The sequence below is a fragment of the Haemaphysalis longicornis genome, unplaced genomic scaffold, assembly GCF_048455015.1.
Source record: "Haemaphysalis longicornis isolate Haplotype H1 unplaced genomic scaffold, Haemaphysalis longicornis Haplotype H1 scaffold_5, whole genome shotgun sequence".
NCBI classification, from domain to species: domain Eukaryota; kingdom Metazoa; phylum Arthropoda; class Arachnida; order Ixodida; family Ixodidae; genus Haemaphysalis; species Haemaphysalis longicornis.
Window position 1 is genome coordinate 44,173,755 of NW_027526385.1, and position 16,160 is coordinate 44,189,914.

General features: G+C 50.0%; 1 protein-coding gene across 1 annotated transcript in view; it reads left to right on the forward strand.

Moving 5' to 3' along the window:
* LOC144139665 (extracellular serine/threonine protein CG31145) overlaps window positions 1-16,160 on the forward strand; it is a 74,022-nt gene that overhangs the window by 19,161 nt on the left and 38,701 nt on the right. Inside the window, exon 5 of the mRNA XM_077671955.1 lies at window positions 913-1,037. Coding sequence (XP_077528081.1) covers window positions 913-1,037 — 125 coding nt within the window. The remainder of the gene's footprint in view (window positions 1-912; window positions 1,038-16,160) is intronic.

The window sequence follows — 16,160 nt, forward strand, 5'->3', positions numbered from 1 at the left end:
AGCAGAGTAATGATGGAGTCGTAGTCAAAACTAACTAACTAACTAACTGACTGACTGACTAACTGACTGACTGACTGACTGACTGACTGACTGACTGCAACGGCTTACTTGCACGAATGCTTTGCTCTGTGAACAGCCAATGCACTCGCCATTTGTACAAGTGCGGCACGCACACACACAGCTGGCTGGCGCCGCATCTTTTCAAAGTGCTACGAGTTGTGCCGCGCCTCCGCCAGATGGCGCCACGGGTCCCGCGACCGAGAGAAGACGCAGTGAAATATCCCCCTCGCGAGGGGCATGATCAAATGCAGAGCATTTCCGGGGGCGCACGACGTTAAGTAGTTTGCGTTACGTTAATGTTGTTGCACTTGTGGCAACTGCTGACGAGAGAGCGCTCGTCAGCAGTAGTTTGAATGAATCAAGGATATAAGGCGCGTTCGTAGCGTCCCATTCTGTGTCGGCTTTGTGGCGCAGTGGGTAGAGCACCATGTACATTGCGTTCCGCCCGCAGGGTCGAGGGATCGAAACCGGGCGCCGGATAGTATTTTTTTATATATATAGTAGGGACAACGATGGTGCGGACTACGGACGTCAACGCGGGTGACATCGTGAGTTACTGAAATGCTCTGCATTTAAAAGGACCGGCTCTAGATAACGGTACACGCATCGATCATGATGAAGTACCTTTTATCTCATAAACCACATATTAGTATTCATTTAAATCGTCGCACGGGATCGTTCTTCGTTTGCGATTTGGGTGTCTTTGAGGGTTTGACGATCGATTGGACGCACTTTTAGCTTTCGCGCTTCTCTCAACTTTCTTAAGGAAGGAATGGCAAATTCATTCCGGACCGCTTGAGGGGGACGGTGATTGATTCTCCCTTGTTCCTCTCACTCTGTCTCTCTCCGCAGCCACAACATGAGCAACTGGGAGCTCTTCCAGACGGGCATCGCGCGCGAGTGGCTCTACCCGGAGAACTCGACGCTCATCGACCGCCTCCTGCACGAGATGGCCACGCTGCCCATCGTGCACGTCGGTGCGTACGCATGTTGCGTTACTTGGTATTCGTAGTCTCGCGTCCTGCGTGGCCGCGATTCGCAAGGGGCTGGGGTGGGTGTTTCTCAAACTCGGGTGACCTCTTCGCCTTTGTGGCGTTCCCGCCGGGCTGTGTGTTTCCAACGCGATATGCGTCCCTATGCGGTACCGGAGGCCCGCCACTCACAAATGGCGCCACGTACCCATCCGAGTTGTCCATCTAACGTACCTTTCCGAGCTTTCCCCATCCTCGCTCGGCGGCTCTACGTACATGTGCACGCAGCCGCAGAACACGACGCATCGACGCGCACGCTTCAAGCTTAGTTGGAGCCTGTGAAGAAACGGAGCTTGTCACCATCCATAATGTAATGTCGTGTGCTCCAAGGCGTTTTCCTATAAGTCGCCAAGTAAGCTGAGAAAACTTCTCATACTTGTATTGTACCAGAGGTGGCGAATAACGCCAAAGGTACGTTCGACCCTTGCGGACATTTTTTTTCCCCTCAAGCTATGGCCATGTCTCTAATGGATAGTTCTTCCAGTTTGATACGACTGCAGGAAAATATGGGGATTTCAGAATGTGCGCGGAGCGAGAACATGTATAGGAGGCGAAACGGCCCATTGTAGCAAGCGAAGGCGAGCGACCAGATAATGTCACAATGAAAAAAATTACTCCCACCTCCCCTCGCGGGAACCCTGGTGTGATGCGACGCTGAGGGGGGTTCAAGCGCAAGCGGAGAGCAACCGTCGACCGAAAGGCCGCCGGAGAGCGGCACACCGGTTATATGCGCAGCGCGCCCGAAGGAGAGGAGACCGCGGAAGAGAGAGTACTGCACATGCGCCGGCGCCAGTGTGTCTGCCGCGGCTATGACGCAACACAATCCAACACAATCCACTTTAATCCAATCCAATCCAAATGCAATCCAAGCCAAGCCAATCCAATCGAATCCAATCCAATGCCCCTCGCGAGAGAGTGTTCGCTATCGGAGAGGAGAGGGGGTGAGCGGCGGAGAGCGCAGCTGGCGTGGCGAGGATAATGGGGGAGGGGTGGACGCCGACAACAACGCCGGATGGATGCAGGGACAAGGCGAGTGAATGAGATGCCTCGCATCTCAAATCAACGCGGACGACGGAGCTTCGTAGCTGAGACGGTGAAGGAGAGGGTAGCGGCACCTGGTGGACGAAATGATAGCGGCCACAATTCATTACGGCGTTGCGCGGTGAAATGCCAATCGTGGCGGCCGCGCAGTTTCTTCTCCCGCGACAGACGCCGCTAGCTTAACGTAGGCCACGCGCTTGTGACGTTATGTGGCCGCCCTAAGAAGCGCATCCGCCGTAATCGTGCCAACACTTGCTGGGAACGAGAAAGACATAGCGTGCGCCCCTCGTTCTCTCGTCCTCGCGTCGTCGTGCGCATGCGCGCGGTACCGTAGAAGAGCCCTCCCGCGCGGCAGCGTCTAAACGACACCCTGCTTGAGGGGGGGGGGGGGGGGTCGCCGCGGCCGCCGCATTCTCTAGAAGCCATTATGGATAAGGATAATCGATTTTGAACGCGGAATATACAACCAAAGAACGGTGTATCCTAAAACAAAAATATATGGATTACCAAAGTGGCACTGCGTTTCTGCCCTGACAAATTTCCTTATGGGCGCATATGCTTATGACGAAACAGAAGTTTTGTGTCAGGGTATTGCAATGATATATGCTCGCCTACAACAACTTCGCCATTAAATTCTTGCGCGTGAGTGCAAGCTCCCCTGAATTTTCGGTCATCGCACCGCGATTGTCTTCTTTTTTGGGCGTTTTATAAGCGTAAATTCAGCAACTATACGACGCTAAATATGTTTCTACCAGCTGCGTAAAGACACCCGAGAAGAGAAAGTACGCTGGCGAGCGCGCTCCCTGAGATGCGGGGGGACCAAAGGGAGGAACAACACAACGAAAAGCCGCCGCCGTCGCGGTCAGCAAGTGGGGTTACTTTTCATTGGGGCACATTTAGAGCAATAACCAAAATCTCAGTCACTTCTGTTGACTTGTCTCTGGGAAAACGCTACGATAAATGGCATTGCATGTCAAGAAAACATGGCGTTTTTTTTTCAAAACACGTTCAACCTTTTATATATCCCCCCCCCCCCCCTCCGAATGGCCGCGTTTTTTCGTTATTGTTTTTTTTTTCGTGGAAAGGTGGCAACCATATTGTGACTAGAAACAGCCGCGGCAAGCCCTGCGCCAGCGGCACATTACGGAGAGAAAAGCAACCGGACCTGATGGTTGAGATGCTCGCAGTAGCCGCCAGGTGCCGAGCGCAAACGTGGAATCGCGAACAGGCAGGCAGTCATTTTGCGCTCAATGGATATTGGTATACTATACCTTGACGGCGGGTGAACTTTGGCCACGCCTGTCATCATCATCATCATCACTACCAGCCTATCTACGCCCACTGCAGGGCAAAGGCCTCTCCCATAGATCTCCAATTTTCCCGGTCCTGTCCTAACTGCGACCAAGTTATCCCCACAAACTTCTTGATCTCATCTGCCCATCTAACTTTCTGCCGCCCCCTGCCACGCTTGCCTTCTCTAGGGACCCACTCTGTTACCCTTAATGACCAACGGTTATCTTGCCTTCGCATTACATTCCCTGCCCACGTCCATTTCTTCTTAATTTGTTCTAATATGTCCCTAACATGTTCCCTGACCCACTCCGCTCTCTTCTTGTCCCTTAATGTTACACCTATCATCTTCCGCTCCATTGCTAGCTGAGTCGTGCTCAATCTAAGTTGAACCCTCTTAGTGAGCCCCCAAGTTTCTGCCCCGTAGGTGAGTACCGGTAAGATGCAGCTGTCATACACTTTCTTTTTCACGCCACGCTTGTACGCTAGACTAAATATACACTCCCGCCTGCTCTAATTGGGCTAAGTCAGAAGCTTGATAACCATGAGGCGCCATTAACCCGTCCTGGTTTATAAACGTCGGCTTTCCTGGAAACAGCGCTGTTCCTATCAACGCACGCCACCTTAGGAAAAGTAATAGCGATGTCTCCAAGCAAGCCGACGTTTATTAACTAGGGTTGGTTATTCGCCACCATCTGGTTATCGCGTTTCTGGCTTAACTAGCCTAATTAGAGCAGGTAGGAGCATAAATTTAGTCTAGCGGACAAGCATGGCCGCAGTTTGTTTTCCCGAAATAGCATCGTTGCTCGATTTACCCGCCGTCTTCCCAAACACCCGCCTGTCCACCGGCGCGGCTGAGCATCGATGTCGTCATGTCAGCGGCTTTAAACTTGCCATTGATGATTATCTTGGCTGATGAATGAGGTGCGAGTCGACGTAATTGCAGAGCCGTCTAAGCGCTCAAACGTGGTACGATTACATGGTATTAGATGGGAGGAGTTCGAGAACGCTAATTAAAGCAGCTTTCGGAAACCATGTTGGTTCTAAATGTGCTTACGTGTATTGAGCTGGGCCGGGAGCGAACGGGAATTCCCGAACATCTCGCGAGTTCCCTGCGAACTAATTATTATGCCGAGTGGCGTGGACGCGAATGGTCGCCGTTGACAAACGTGTTGTAATTTGGTTTAGGACACGTGGGTATTAGCCGTTCTCCGGAACTATACACGCCTCCTAGAATCTGGCGGATATCAGCGGCGCGCAAATATTTAAATCACCACGTTGAGGGTACGTCTCCGCGGTTGGGATTGTTCGCGCATTCAAATAATCCTACGACTGAACTCAAAAGGAAGATTTAGCTGCTAGTCTGCCCTCAGGAAGTACTAGAAAACTCAAAAGCGACAGTTTAGGGTGACCCAGGCCGCTTATAATACGCAGTGTCTAGAGTTCCGTCCGACGGCACTCTAGCTGGCCGCTGCAAGCATGGCTAGAGTGCCGTCCTACGACATTAGAGTATTTAAGACTAGGCTAGCACCGCGCTGTATTTGGATTGGAAGACATTTATTGAGCATAAAAGTGGGTGGCTTTCCTAGTCCAGATAGCCGCGAGCTAGCGCAGCTGCTTGGGCGCGAGTGATGAGGCGTTCTTGGTCCTCGCACCGTGAGCTGGTCAGCTCGCGCTCCCACTGCTCAGGCAATAAGGAGGTTTTTTTTTTTTTTTTTTTTTTCGGCCTTAGTTTCTTGTTCCCATGGACGGGGTTTCGAGACCAGGTCTTGCCTCGTTTTTTTTTTTTTTTCATCTTTAAATTGACGTATACAATTTTTATGTCTTAGGTTAGTCTTGGTGTTTTAAATGATTTCTTTGTGTGCGTTAGGTTATCTTATGTTATGTTTAGGTTAGGTTGCCTAGCTTTACGCTATCTAGAGCGATGTAGTGCCAGACTTGGCAATTTTGTCACAAAACGCCGGTGGACGTCGATATAGTGCACTGCTTATAATACCGTCGGACGGCACTATAGACACGGCCCTTGTAATAAGATTGTCTGTGTCGAAAAAGTTCATTTGAAAAACCTAGGAAGATTCCTAAATTACAACCAGGAAACACTTTGTACTTCATATCTGTGCTTGAAAGAAGAAAAAGTTGAGGGACGGCGTATCAGAGTGGGCTGGAAATATTATCAGTTAAAATTGTTTGTTGAGCTTCATTTATCGGCTTATCGATAACTTCGTTGAAGTCATTTTATGAACCGTTATTCCTTCATAGGGAAATCTCCCTTTGTGGGTGTGGTTTTGTTTTTGCGATCGTGAACTACGCCATCGCAGCAACCCCGACACTGACAAAATGTAGTAGCACCACATGCTCTGGCAATGCCCTGCTTTACCGCGCGGTGACTTTATAACAGAAGAAGAGTGGGAAGAAGCCCTACAAAGTGAAGAGTACATGACTCAACTCCGGACTGTCCAGATTGCTTGCGAGAGAGCGGAGGAACAAGGACTTCCGCCCCCCGCGCAAGTGCGGCCCGCATCCGCAGGACGCAGTCACTAAGACTGCCACGGATTTTCTGGACCTCAATAAAGTTCTCTGTCTGTCTGTCTGTCCGACACTGACAGGTGACGCTGTGAAACTTGAATTATCATCTCCATGACGTTGTATCTCGTGAAGAACAGTCATCAAGACGCTTTAAAATTAAAAAAAAAGGTATAGCAAAAAACTGGCAAAAAAGATCGCGTACCTTGCGCCAGTGGTGCAAGGCTGAAGCAACGAGGATCCTGGCGGCCCCATTTAGCTTATTCTTGTTTCGGCTAAGCTTATGCCTGGTTATGCTTGGAGACTGGGCCAAATTTTCTGGTTGGTAATGCTGCGTGTTGTCGTCAGCCCCCCAACGAGCAATGAACACTCGGTCATTAAAGTATGTACTATGTACGCGCGCTGATAACTCCGGGTGTTCTGCTACTCGCTGGCGTTTCGTCGCCGTTTCATAGGTGCGATATTCGGGATCGGACCGAAGTCGTCCTCCCGTTCTGGAGTAGCGGCGCGGCGGCTTCCCCGCTGCGCTTTCGCTCCTTCGGGAGTGACTGTGTTCTACTGTCGTCCCATCTCACCCTTCGTCGGAGACCCGGCCGTTGCTCCTCACATGAATTTCTGAAGTTGCCGCTGAAAGTCCTTCATGACTGGCAAACCCGGATTTTGTCGTCCGCAGAGTTTAATGTCTTTCCCAAGATGACTGCGTTAGCGCGCGCTAGAAGCGGCGGCCACCGGCTTCGCGAACTCGGCGTCTGTAGCGCGAGCTTTTCTGCGCTTCCCACTTGAGGCGCGAACGCACGTGAACTGGCGAGGAGAAGAGCGCGCGAAAAATTACGCTACGAACGCTGGGCAGGGTGTTCTGCGTTGTGTCCCGTCTACACCTCGTCCCCTTGCGCTGTTCCAAGAATGCTATACCAACACGCCTAGCTTATACCTTAGTTCTCGAAGGTTGACGTCAATGCTAGGCGAGGTTTGTCTCCGCCTACGCAGCTGGGCGAAGGTCGTGCGGGGCGCGTCGCGCTGGAGTGTTTTTTTTTATATATATTTTTGCTAACGCCAACGGACCAAGCCCAAGCTTAAACTGCTCCGCTCTTTTACAAAGAAGCTATTCATCTCTATCCCCTGTATACAAACTCCGCATGCGTTAAGGGAGGGGGAGACGGAACCGAACCAGGCAATGTCCGTGCGCAGGAAACCGGTGGGGAGAGAGGGCGCAAGGCGCCAGCCGCTGATGAGCGAAAGAGAGTGGAGAGAGTGTGGCGTCGGCGGAGAGGAGGAGAGAGCGCGGCGCAGCAGCAGCAGTGGGAACGGGGGGAGGGGGAGAATGTGGTGTCGAAAGCGACAGAGCAGCTCCCGCCGCCAATCTGTGGATACCGCCGGCCAGCATGACGCAGCAGTTTCTGCACTCCTTTGGGCTGTGCCCAAATCAATCGTGCTTTGGTCCGTGGATGTGGGCAACCTAATGAAAGAGAGAGAGAGAGAAAATTTATTTCTCCTTCGGGACCAGGTAGTGGGGTGGGGAAGCCCAGACGGCCGCCGCAACCGCGATAAACAGTGTCTCTGGGTATGCCGTCATACGTCACTGGTTAGGCACAGCAATTTTTTTCTTCTTTCCTTTCTTCAATCTAATTGCTGAAGAGACAGCAGACCATCGGGGACTTCGTACTGAGAAGCCACAATTCTGTAATTTGGTAGCGTCGTGGAACCAGCACGACACACGTGCCATGCAGCAGCAAAGTCGTTCATATGTGTCGCCAGGGACAGCCACAGTGCCTTTGCATTCAGCGCACGTCAGCAGCCTGGAGCAACTTTTGTTTCTATAGGGTTGGGGTCCCGACCGTTTTTTTTTTTTTCATTTTTAGTGCGTAAGTGTTCTTGAGGAAACGTAGCGCTCAATCCGTCGCGTAAAATGAATCACTAAATACAAAGAAAAAAGAATCCCGGGCCATCTCCGCTAACGTGAAACCTGGGGAGTATCGAAGCATGCTCTGTAGAAGTGTGTATTCTTGGCGCCTTGGCGTTTTTGCCAACTGATATGAAACCGTTGTGGAGGTAGAAGTATACAGCTTGGCTGTAAAAGTCTCTTGTCTTTGAAGCACGATGCTCTCTAGCGCGAGGCGTAAACGAGTGTACCGGTGTTTTTTTTAGTACGCGTTACGAGCGGCGAGTGTCCTGGTGTTTTTTTTTAGCACGCGTTACGTTCTAGCGCGAGACGTAAACGAGTTTCCCGGGTTTTTTTTAGTACCGTGACGACATGAGACGACGATTACGACGACGACAGGAGACGCCAACAGCCCCAGCCCTTAAGGGGCTTCGTCCATAATTTATGTATCAGAGGTGCTTAATAAAGGGTCCGAGGAACTTCATATTTTGACATAGACTGCTTCTATACCTCCAAAACGATATCTTCTTAGCAATGCACATGTATGTAGTAATGAATCCGACTTTAACGGGTCTTGGTTAATAACGCATCGGTAGGGACAAATGGGGTCTTACGAAGGCATTCATTAGAAGTCCCTAAAGCCTTAGCAGTTTGATATCAGACTACCTCTATTGCCCCTTAAAAATCTCTTTTCATCAATGCATTTATTTACAGCAGTGAAGCGTATTTCTAAATGTGCTCAGTGTCAAGCAGGGCATACAGAAGGAGGCCGTAGGGCGTTCGTGTTTCGATATCAGACTGTTTACATTAACCGTTAAATAATGTCTTCCGAGCAATGCATTTGTGTATAGCCGCAAAGCGATCTTTAAATGGGCTCGGCGTATAGCAGAGCGGCGTATGTTTACGCGCTATCCGATAACTGTCCTTTGCGAGCTTCTGTGAATCTTTTGAGCCTTGCTACGCAGTCACACCAGCAAGTGGTATACCTGCAAGCGTGAGAATCGAAACTAGCTAGCGACGCCCAGCAAATTAAGACTCTCCGCTGTACCGCCGCAATATTAATGATGTGTCAGTACCGAGGCCGTCGGCAAGGCTGTCGGCGTTTAGCATAATGAGCTTGGCTGATTTCGTTTCCACTGTCGTGGGATATTGTTTCAAGAGCGACTGATTAATTCTAGTAGAACCGGAACCGGCCCCGTAATTTGTTGTACTGTCTGATATGTTACTGTATCAGGAGTTATTATAACGGGAGTGTATTAGTCCGCACACTGAAGTTGGTCCATTCATTGATTTCTCCACGCGCAAGATTTAAAGCTAATTTTTCAGAGATAGAAAGCCTCGACAGAGAATGGAAAGCCTGCTAGCCCCAGAAGAGCCCAGAAGAAGCGTTGCACTTGTATGCCAAGTACTGGGAAAGTCGTGGGATATTCCGCTGTCAATAGTTTGTCGGTGAACATGCGCACGTCGTTGTTCCGCTGAGCCGGCTTCAGCGATGGCCGTCGTGCAATTAGGGAACTTCCGCGATCAGCCTGCCGGTAGGAGTGAGTTTTCGGTAGGAACTGTGCACCTGTAGCGCTGTAGTTTCCCCATTCTTTTCTTCCGCGATTCAGGCTTCTTCTCCCATAGGGCCGGCGTGGAGGGCGCCTAGTCAATAAGCCGGGGACGAGAGGGCACAGCCCCGAAGTCTGAGAGGACTGCTAACAACAAACACCTGCCTAATCGATGGGCTTCGCATGCGGATTTAGGGAAGGAGCCCCGCTTGCGCCATCTGGAGGTTAGCGCTTGCAACCGGCGTTCAGTCTCAAGAGGCTTGTGCAGCTGCTGACTCTTCCGTTCGCTGGTGTGCGCATGCGCGGTCAGACCATCCTGTCGAGTGCGCCAATTAACTCGGCGCTAGCACAGTCCAATGGTAACACGGCTGCTAACAGGGCGAGTAAGTTGAAAAGGCCTTGTACACTTACCGTTATGGAAAGTCATCCTGAGACGTTAGTAGCGCAGGTGTTCCGTGCGCTGAATTGTTCTTTCAGTAGGACCGCATTAAGCGCTCAAGCCGTCTTTTATCCGCGTCATCTGAGCGTTGGATACCGGGAAGCAGCACATGCAGTCGTCGTTATCAGCGTCCTTATCAACCTCTTTGTCGTCAGTGTTGAACATCACGCGTGTCCCTTCACGCTGTGTTTTATAAAATGCAAAAACACTGCACACGTATTACCCGATTAAAATGACCTCAGTCATCGCATTGACCCGGTCGTGTGCGGCGCGCATCGAACTGGCTTACGGACGTCAGAATAATGAGCCATAACGTGTGGCCGTTTCTGACAGGAAGCGATACCGCGTTCTGGTCTTGTGCTAACCGAAATCCCAGTGTAGCGACTGTCGGTGGTGTGCCGGGACATTCGCAGCAGAGGAGGAATGGTAATTGTCATAAACAACCTACAGAACAAATGGCCCTCGATAGGCTTTCGGCCTCTCTCTATGACTGTCCAAAAAGCTGGCCATGACGTTGCGACCGTTTATCACGAGCTCTGCGTGTGTAGCATCGTTTCTCTGGGAGCCCGCTACCGCAGCTTTTCCGTTTCTTTTCTCTTTTTTTTTTCTCCTGCTCATTCGCGTCTGGACGACCTAATTGCTACGAATGGATCCGCCGAAGAAACAGTTCTTTTTTTCCCTATTTGCGTCCGCCTTGTGTTTGTGAGTGCGTCAGGACAAAGTAACTGACGGCGTGATCACGGCATTACTGTCAGGGTGCGAGATATAGGGCAGAAGAGGTCGCTGAACTCCTCCCGTGGTGCAACAAGGAAAGATAAGTCCCGCGTAGAGAAGAAGAATTTCCGAAAATTTTCGATTGCTGTCGAAATACAAAAAAAAAATCCGGGTACACAAATTACAATACAAGTGTGGAGGGAGGGTACTGGAGAGGTATGCCACAGGGGCACGTTTTGAGCCCTCCGCTCTTTTATGTGAAGGCATCACTTAACCGAATGGGTCGAAAGTTCGGCGTCGCGGCCAAGAAATGGCCCACAAAATGGCCTACGGTCTTCGGCTCAAAGAATGAAAAAGAGCTGAAAGAACGCTCCTAGTTGAGTAATTGAGTTGGAAAGAAAATTGAGAAATTCGGGTCTGGGAATAGAGCCCCGGACAAACGGAATATGAGGCGAGCACGAAACCCCTACACCAGCACAACTCCCTTGCGTTGCTGGCTTAAGGTGGGCGTAGGGAATTCGTTGTGGCCTTCGACTTGGAAACGCGTAAGAGACTTGTACTGAAGCCCATGTGAGTAATTTGAGCGTGTTCATTACAGAGGTAGCAATTAGGCGAACAGCAAGGAACGTTTTCGCTAATAGCGCATGGTCAGGGCTAACATGGGCGATTGACCAAGCCCCTCAGTCAGAAGAAGGAGACGTTAAAGGAAAATGATGATGCTGGTGATGGTGACAGTGAGAGGACACGTGCGTTCCAACTGATATGAAGAATATCGCCACTGTAGGCACCGCATTGTGACTCTGTACGTATACAATGAGCGCGCTACTTCCACGCGACACTTTTTCTTCGATTTTAATTGGGGCGATGTATACGACGATGGACTCTAAAGCAACTATGAAGTACCCTACGGGAATTTGACGCCGAAGAGCATGGCGAGAGGGGCGAAACGCGGTGAAGAGAGGCGATCCACCATATCCGTTCGCCAATTCAGCACTATTGTTGCCGCATTCAGGGTGTCCTGTGGAAGTACAATCTTTGTCAAAAGATTGTGCGCCACGCAAGATTCTTGTCAAAAGATTCTGAAAGTTAACTGCCGCTACAAAGAATTCAAAGTACGAACTTGTTTCGCGAGTGAAACTAGAATGTTTTGTCAAAAGCTAGCTAAAGCGTTTTTTTTTTCTTTTTTACTCTTATAAAATAACTCCTACTTGAACGTCAAGCTTTTGCTTTCAATTCGTTGCTGCCAAGATGCGACAATCCGTTCCCACTTAGGTACAAGCCTAGCACTTCATGTACACATCCAGAGCCATCTACTGGTTCGCACAGAACACCCCTTCTATTTTTTGTTTGTTTTAATGACTGGTAAAATGTTCCGCTGTTCAGCCTCAGCGGCTTTTACGCGAACGACCTAGATTCGATACCCAGCAGGGATTTTTTTTACCCAGGGCCCATAGTCTTCTTTTGTGCGTGTGTACGATTTTCTCCTAGCACAAGTATACTGTGATGTTATCGGCAGGATCTTTGAACCTTCGAGGTGTCGCGAGATCTTCGAGTGGGACCGACCATGGGTGAAATGCGTGAAAACGGTTTATCTCGCAGCAAACTCAAGGAAAGGGTAGGGGAAAAAACAGTCTCACAGTTCCTTGCGGAAGGGCACACACTTGGCCGATGACGGCTGTGGCAAACGAGAGCGGGCAGCGCATCTGCGGTGGAACATCAGCAGCCGGTGACAGCGACGGTGCTGCAGCCACACCTGACGTGTAGACTCGGAGGACTGCGTCTATGCTTCATTTCGGCAGGCCGTACTTGATGACTGGCAGTGACGTCGGCCTTTTGCACTGGCAATCCGGTCGCCTGCCACAGTGTTCCCGTCCTTCGAACCGGTCGTCCGCCGGTAGGTTGGTGGTGGTGGTTTAACTGGTTTATTGAGCGGAGAGGTTGGAAGCGGATCTGCTCCCGGCTACTCCATTTCACCAATACAGGGTCATAGACCCGGCTATACGATTCCACTGTGCACCACACTTTCGTGAGTACTAAAAGTTGACTGTAAAATGTCCTCCTGGGTTGGTGGTCACTGATTCACGACAAAAATCTAATATGTCACCTAATACTTTGTCATCATTCCTGTGGAGGTAAAAAACACATTCAGGGCACGAACAACCTTATTTTGAAGCCCCGCATCAGCCCATGGTCCTAGTAAAGATTCTAAACACACCACACGACGGTTCTCTAATGGGAGTTTGTGTAAAAGTTCACGTCTTAGCCGTGAGTATAATGGGCAGTCTAACATCACGTGGGAAACATCTTCCTCGGGCGCTCCGCATGCGCAGGATGGTAAGGTTGCACAGTGAATTAGTTGGTTGGTTGGTTGGTTGGACCCCTAAATCATGGCGCATACCCACGTGGGGGATTAGCCAAGAAGCTGCCTGTAATGATTAGGCTGCGACCAGGTTTATTTTAGAGAGAAAAAAAGAGTGAAGTAAGAGAAAAGAATTGAGAGAAGAAAAAGAAATCTGAATATAACAGGAGTATCAGGGGAAAAAATGGCGAATGAAGACATAGCTGTCTAGCAGGGCATCCGGCCTGTTGCCGCAACAAAGGAGTGAAAGGCGATCACAACATCTCTGTGGGAAACTCCTAGGACGGAAGCACCCAGGGAAAGAACAATGCTGGAAGATAACGGGAGATTAAGCCGATTAAACGTGTATTCAAGGTGCATCCGTCGCTTCGAGGAAAAGCTGCGGAAATTTAAAAGAAAGTGTTCTGTAGTTTTGGGGGCCTTGCATAAAATACGTTGAGGAGATAAAGCCTGGCCAGCTTTGTGTAGATAAAAAGCAGCGAATTTTGAGCACCCATCTCTTCTTTCTGGTCTTCAGCTCTTCCTTCCTATGAGCTATTTGCCTCCTCCTCCTCCTCCACCACCACCACCACCATCATCATCATCATCATCATCATCATGATAATCATTTCTGAGGGGGATTGGCCAAGGCTTGGTTTGCCTGATAATTCAAAAAGTGTTCTTTAGAATTGAAAATTAATGATAAAAAGAACTACGCTCCTCATGGGCGGGGCCAGATAAGTGATTGTACGAATCCGCTAACATATAAGTCTTCCGGTAGCCATGATGAATTCGTGAAGAAGGAAGTAAATTCCTTTGCTTGCTTTACTGAGGCAGCTAGCCCGGAATGAAAGAAGTACTGAAGTTTTTAGTTCAACTCTAAGGCGTTCGAATGGGGCAGCAAGGTAACGTTTTCTTTGCTCTGTGAAACGGCCACATTCAAACAAATAGTGTTCTAATGATTCCGTTCGATTACAAAACAAGCATGCGCCTGTTAATGCCAACCCTCAGGTCTGCTCAAATATAGGTTTAATTTTGGAAGACGGCACCTCATGGCTGTGAGGGCCACTTCGCACTGGCGGGAAACACAAAACGATGAACTCTATTTGAATTTTAGGTGAGCACACTCTTCATCATCGTGGTTCGATATCTTTTAGGTCGCTTTGGGAGAGCTAGGGGCGCAGCATATTAACTATAGAGTTCTGCGTCACACCCAAAGTGCCGGGTTTTTACCTCTCTTGTAACGAAATATTGCGTACCAGAAACGGTTGGCATGACCTAGAAAATTTTGAATAGTACTCTACGCCTGCATCCAAGCAAAAAAATTACTGCGCCACCAAACTGGAAAAGTTTTAAAGCAGATTGATTCTGACGCTGTACATTCGCTCACGTGGTTCCTCCAATCGTGCGCGCCGAGTCGGCTGCTTGCGCAGAGTAAATGAAAACAGGTCGTATTTCGCAAAGAAACCAAGCGAGCCCTCGAGCGTTTCTTTCCGGCAATTGAATGCGGTGCGACGTTGCTCCAACCGCCTGCAACTGCTCTATATTTGGAACTGCACCGTTATAATTATATTTGCTAGCAGCCTTTGTTTACTAAGCTGCGCGATGTCTGTACCGACAGCACTTCCCGGCATGACACGCTTCCAAAAAGAGAAACGCTCCTCCATGCGTTGTGGGCGGGTTAAGTATATCGAAGCTAACGTTTATCAAAATAGTCGGCCGCACCGCCAGCATGTCGCGTGGGAGTTCGCGAGTTAGTGCCTCGCAAGTGGCTTCCATTCCTGGCTTTGATTCGGCTTCCGAGGTAGAGGTAAGGGCAAGTTTATATATGGACACTGTGCTGCTTTGGTGCCACTGCGTCTATGCCTACAGTCCGTGCCGGAGAATTTCCGTAGAGTTACAGCATACTGTGTGTACCGTGTGTTCCGTGCGTACCGTGTGTACTGGGACCCGACTGGACATGCATGCATTCGTTCCGGTTAGATGGCTTAGTTTCGCTAACGTGCGGCGGACCCTCGCCATGCCCGCGCGCGCATGCGCAGTCGCATCCCGGTGCACATGGTTCTCACGAAACACACGGTACGCACAGTCTGCTGAAACTCTCTATTGTTACCACCTGGTTTTATTGAGCAATGGCGACAAAGATGAGAGACATGGTTGATCTCTTGAATGTAAGAGAAGACGTCGGTTTCCGCTCTTCCTCCATCTTGCTGAAAATATGTCGTGTTTCCTTGTCTTTGCATCGTATCAAAATGTACATCGGTTTAATCGAGAGTTCGCATTTTTCACCGCGATATTTGGCAGGACTTATAGTTCTGTGATTGTCGAGAAAGCTTTGGCGGGACTGCGCGTGCGAGATTGCGGCAATGAAGAACCGGAAAAGCGCTTTTAATGAGAATGTGGGGGGATGCTGGTTTCAGCGTCTCGATGAAACGTGGCGATCGTGTCATAACGCAGAGCTTTATTCAAATTGCTTGGATGGTATAAGGGCGCGATTTGCAGAGTTGACATCGTCCCTCTTTCAACGAGGAACCGACTGCAACGCGGTCGCTTCCAGCGGTGGAGCTGGTGGTCATATAGGAAAAAGTTTGGAGGTGGCGTGACGTCACATGTTTGAAGCCTTAGCATCAAAGTTAGCCCACACGTTACCCCGTGGCCTTTCCGCACAAGCGCTTTTGTGAAGGTATACGAGAAAAAAAAATGTACTAGGGCATCCCACGATATGAAGGGTTGGAGAAAAATGGGAGAGTCCGTCCTCCCGCAGTGGACACACTTGATGATGATGATGATGATGATTCGCACGGCAAACACGTGCTAGAGCCAAGTTCTGCCGACTCTGGAAAGGGGAAGAAGGAGCGGTGCTGAAGCAGGCTAACGGTGCTAACGCAGGCGTCCTCCCGTCTCCTAAATTTGAATGCAAAAGCATTACGCGGCTCATCAAACGAAAAAAAAAAACGCCGTCTCTGAAACCCGAGATATAGATTCCCATTGTCTGCCACGCGTCACATAGCGCATGCCTCAGAAATAAAACATGAACACTCACCGCTGCCTCACCCGACGGCGCAGTAGTCACCGGTGAGCCAGGACCCTCTGCAGACCGCACCGCCGCACTCCCTAGCGCCGCTGCGCCCGCCTCTGCACCTTCCGGCGCCGAACACGCAAAGTCACTTAATTACACACTAATTACTTCGCATTCACTACGTCACAAGAAGTACTTAAATGTCCTCGTACATTTTTTTTTCTTTCGTCCGGGCTCGCAAGTTTCCGCTTCGTTGCGCAGACTGAGACCGGGGTC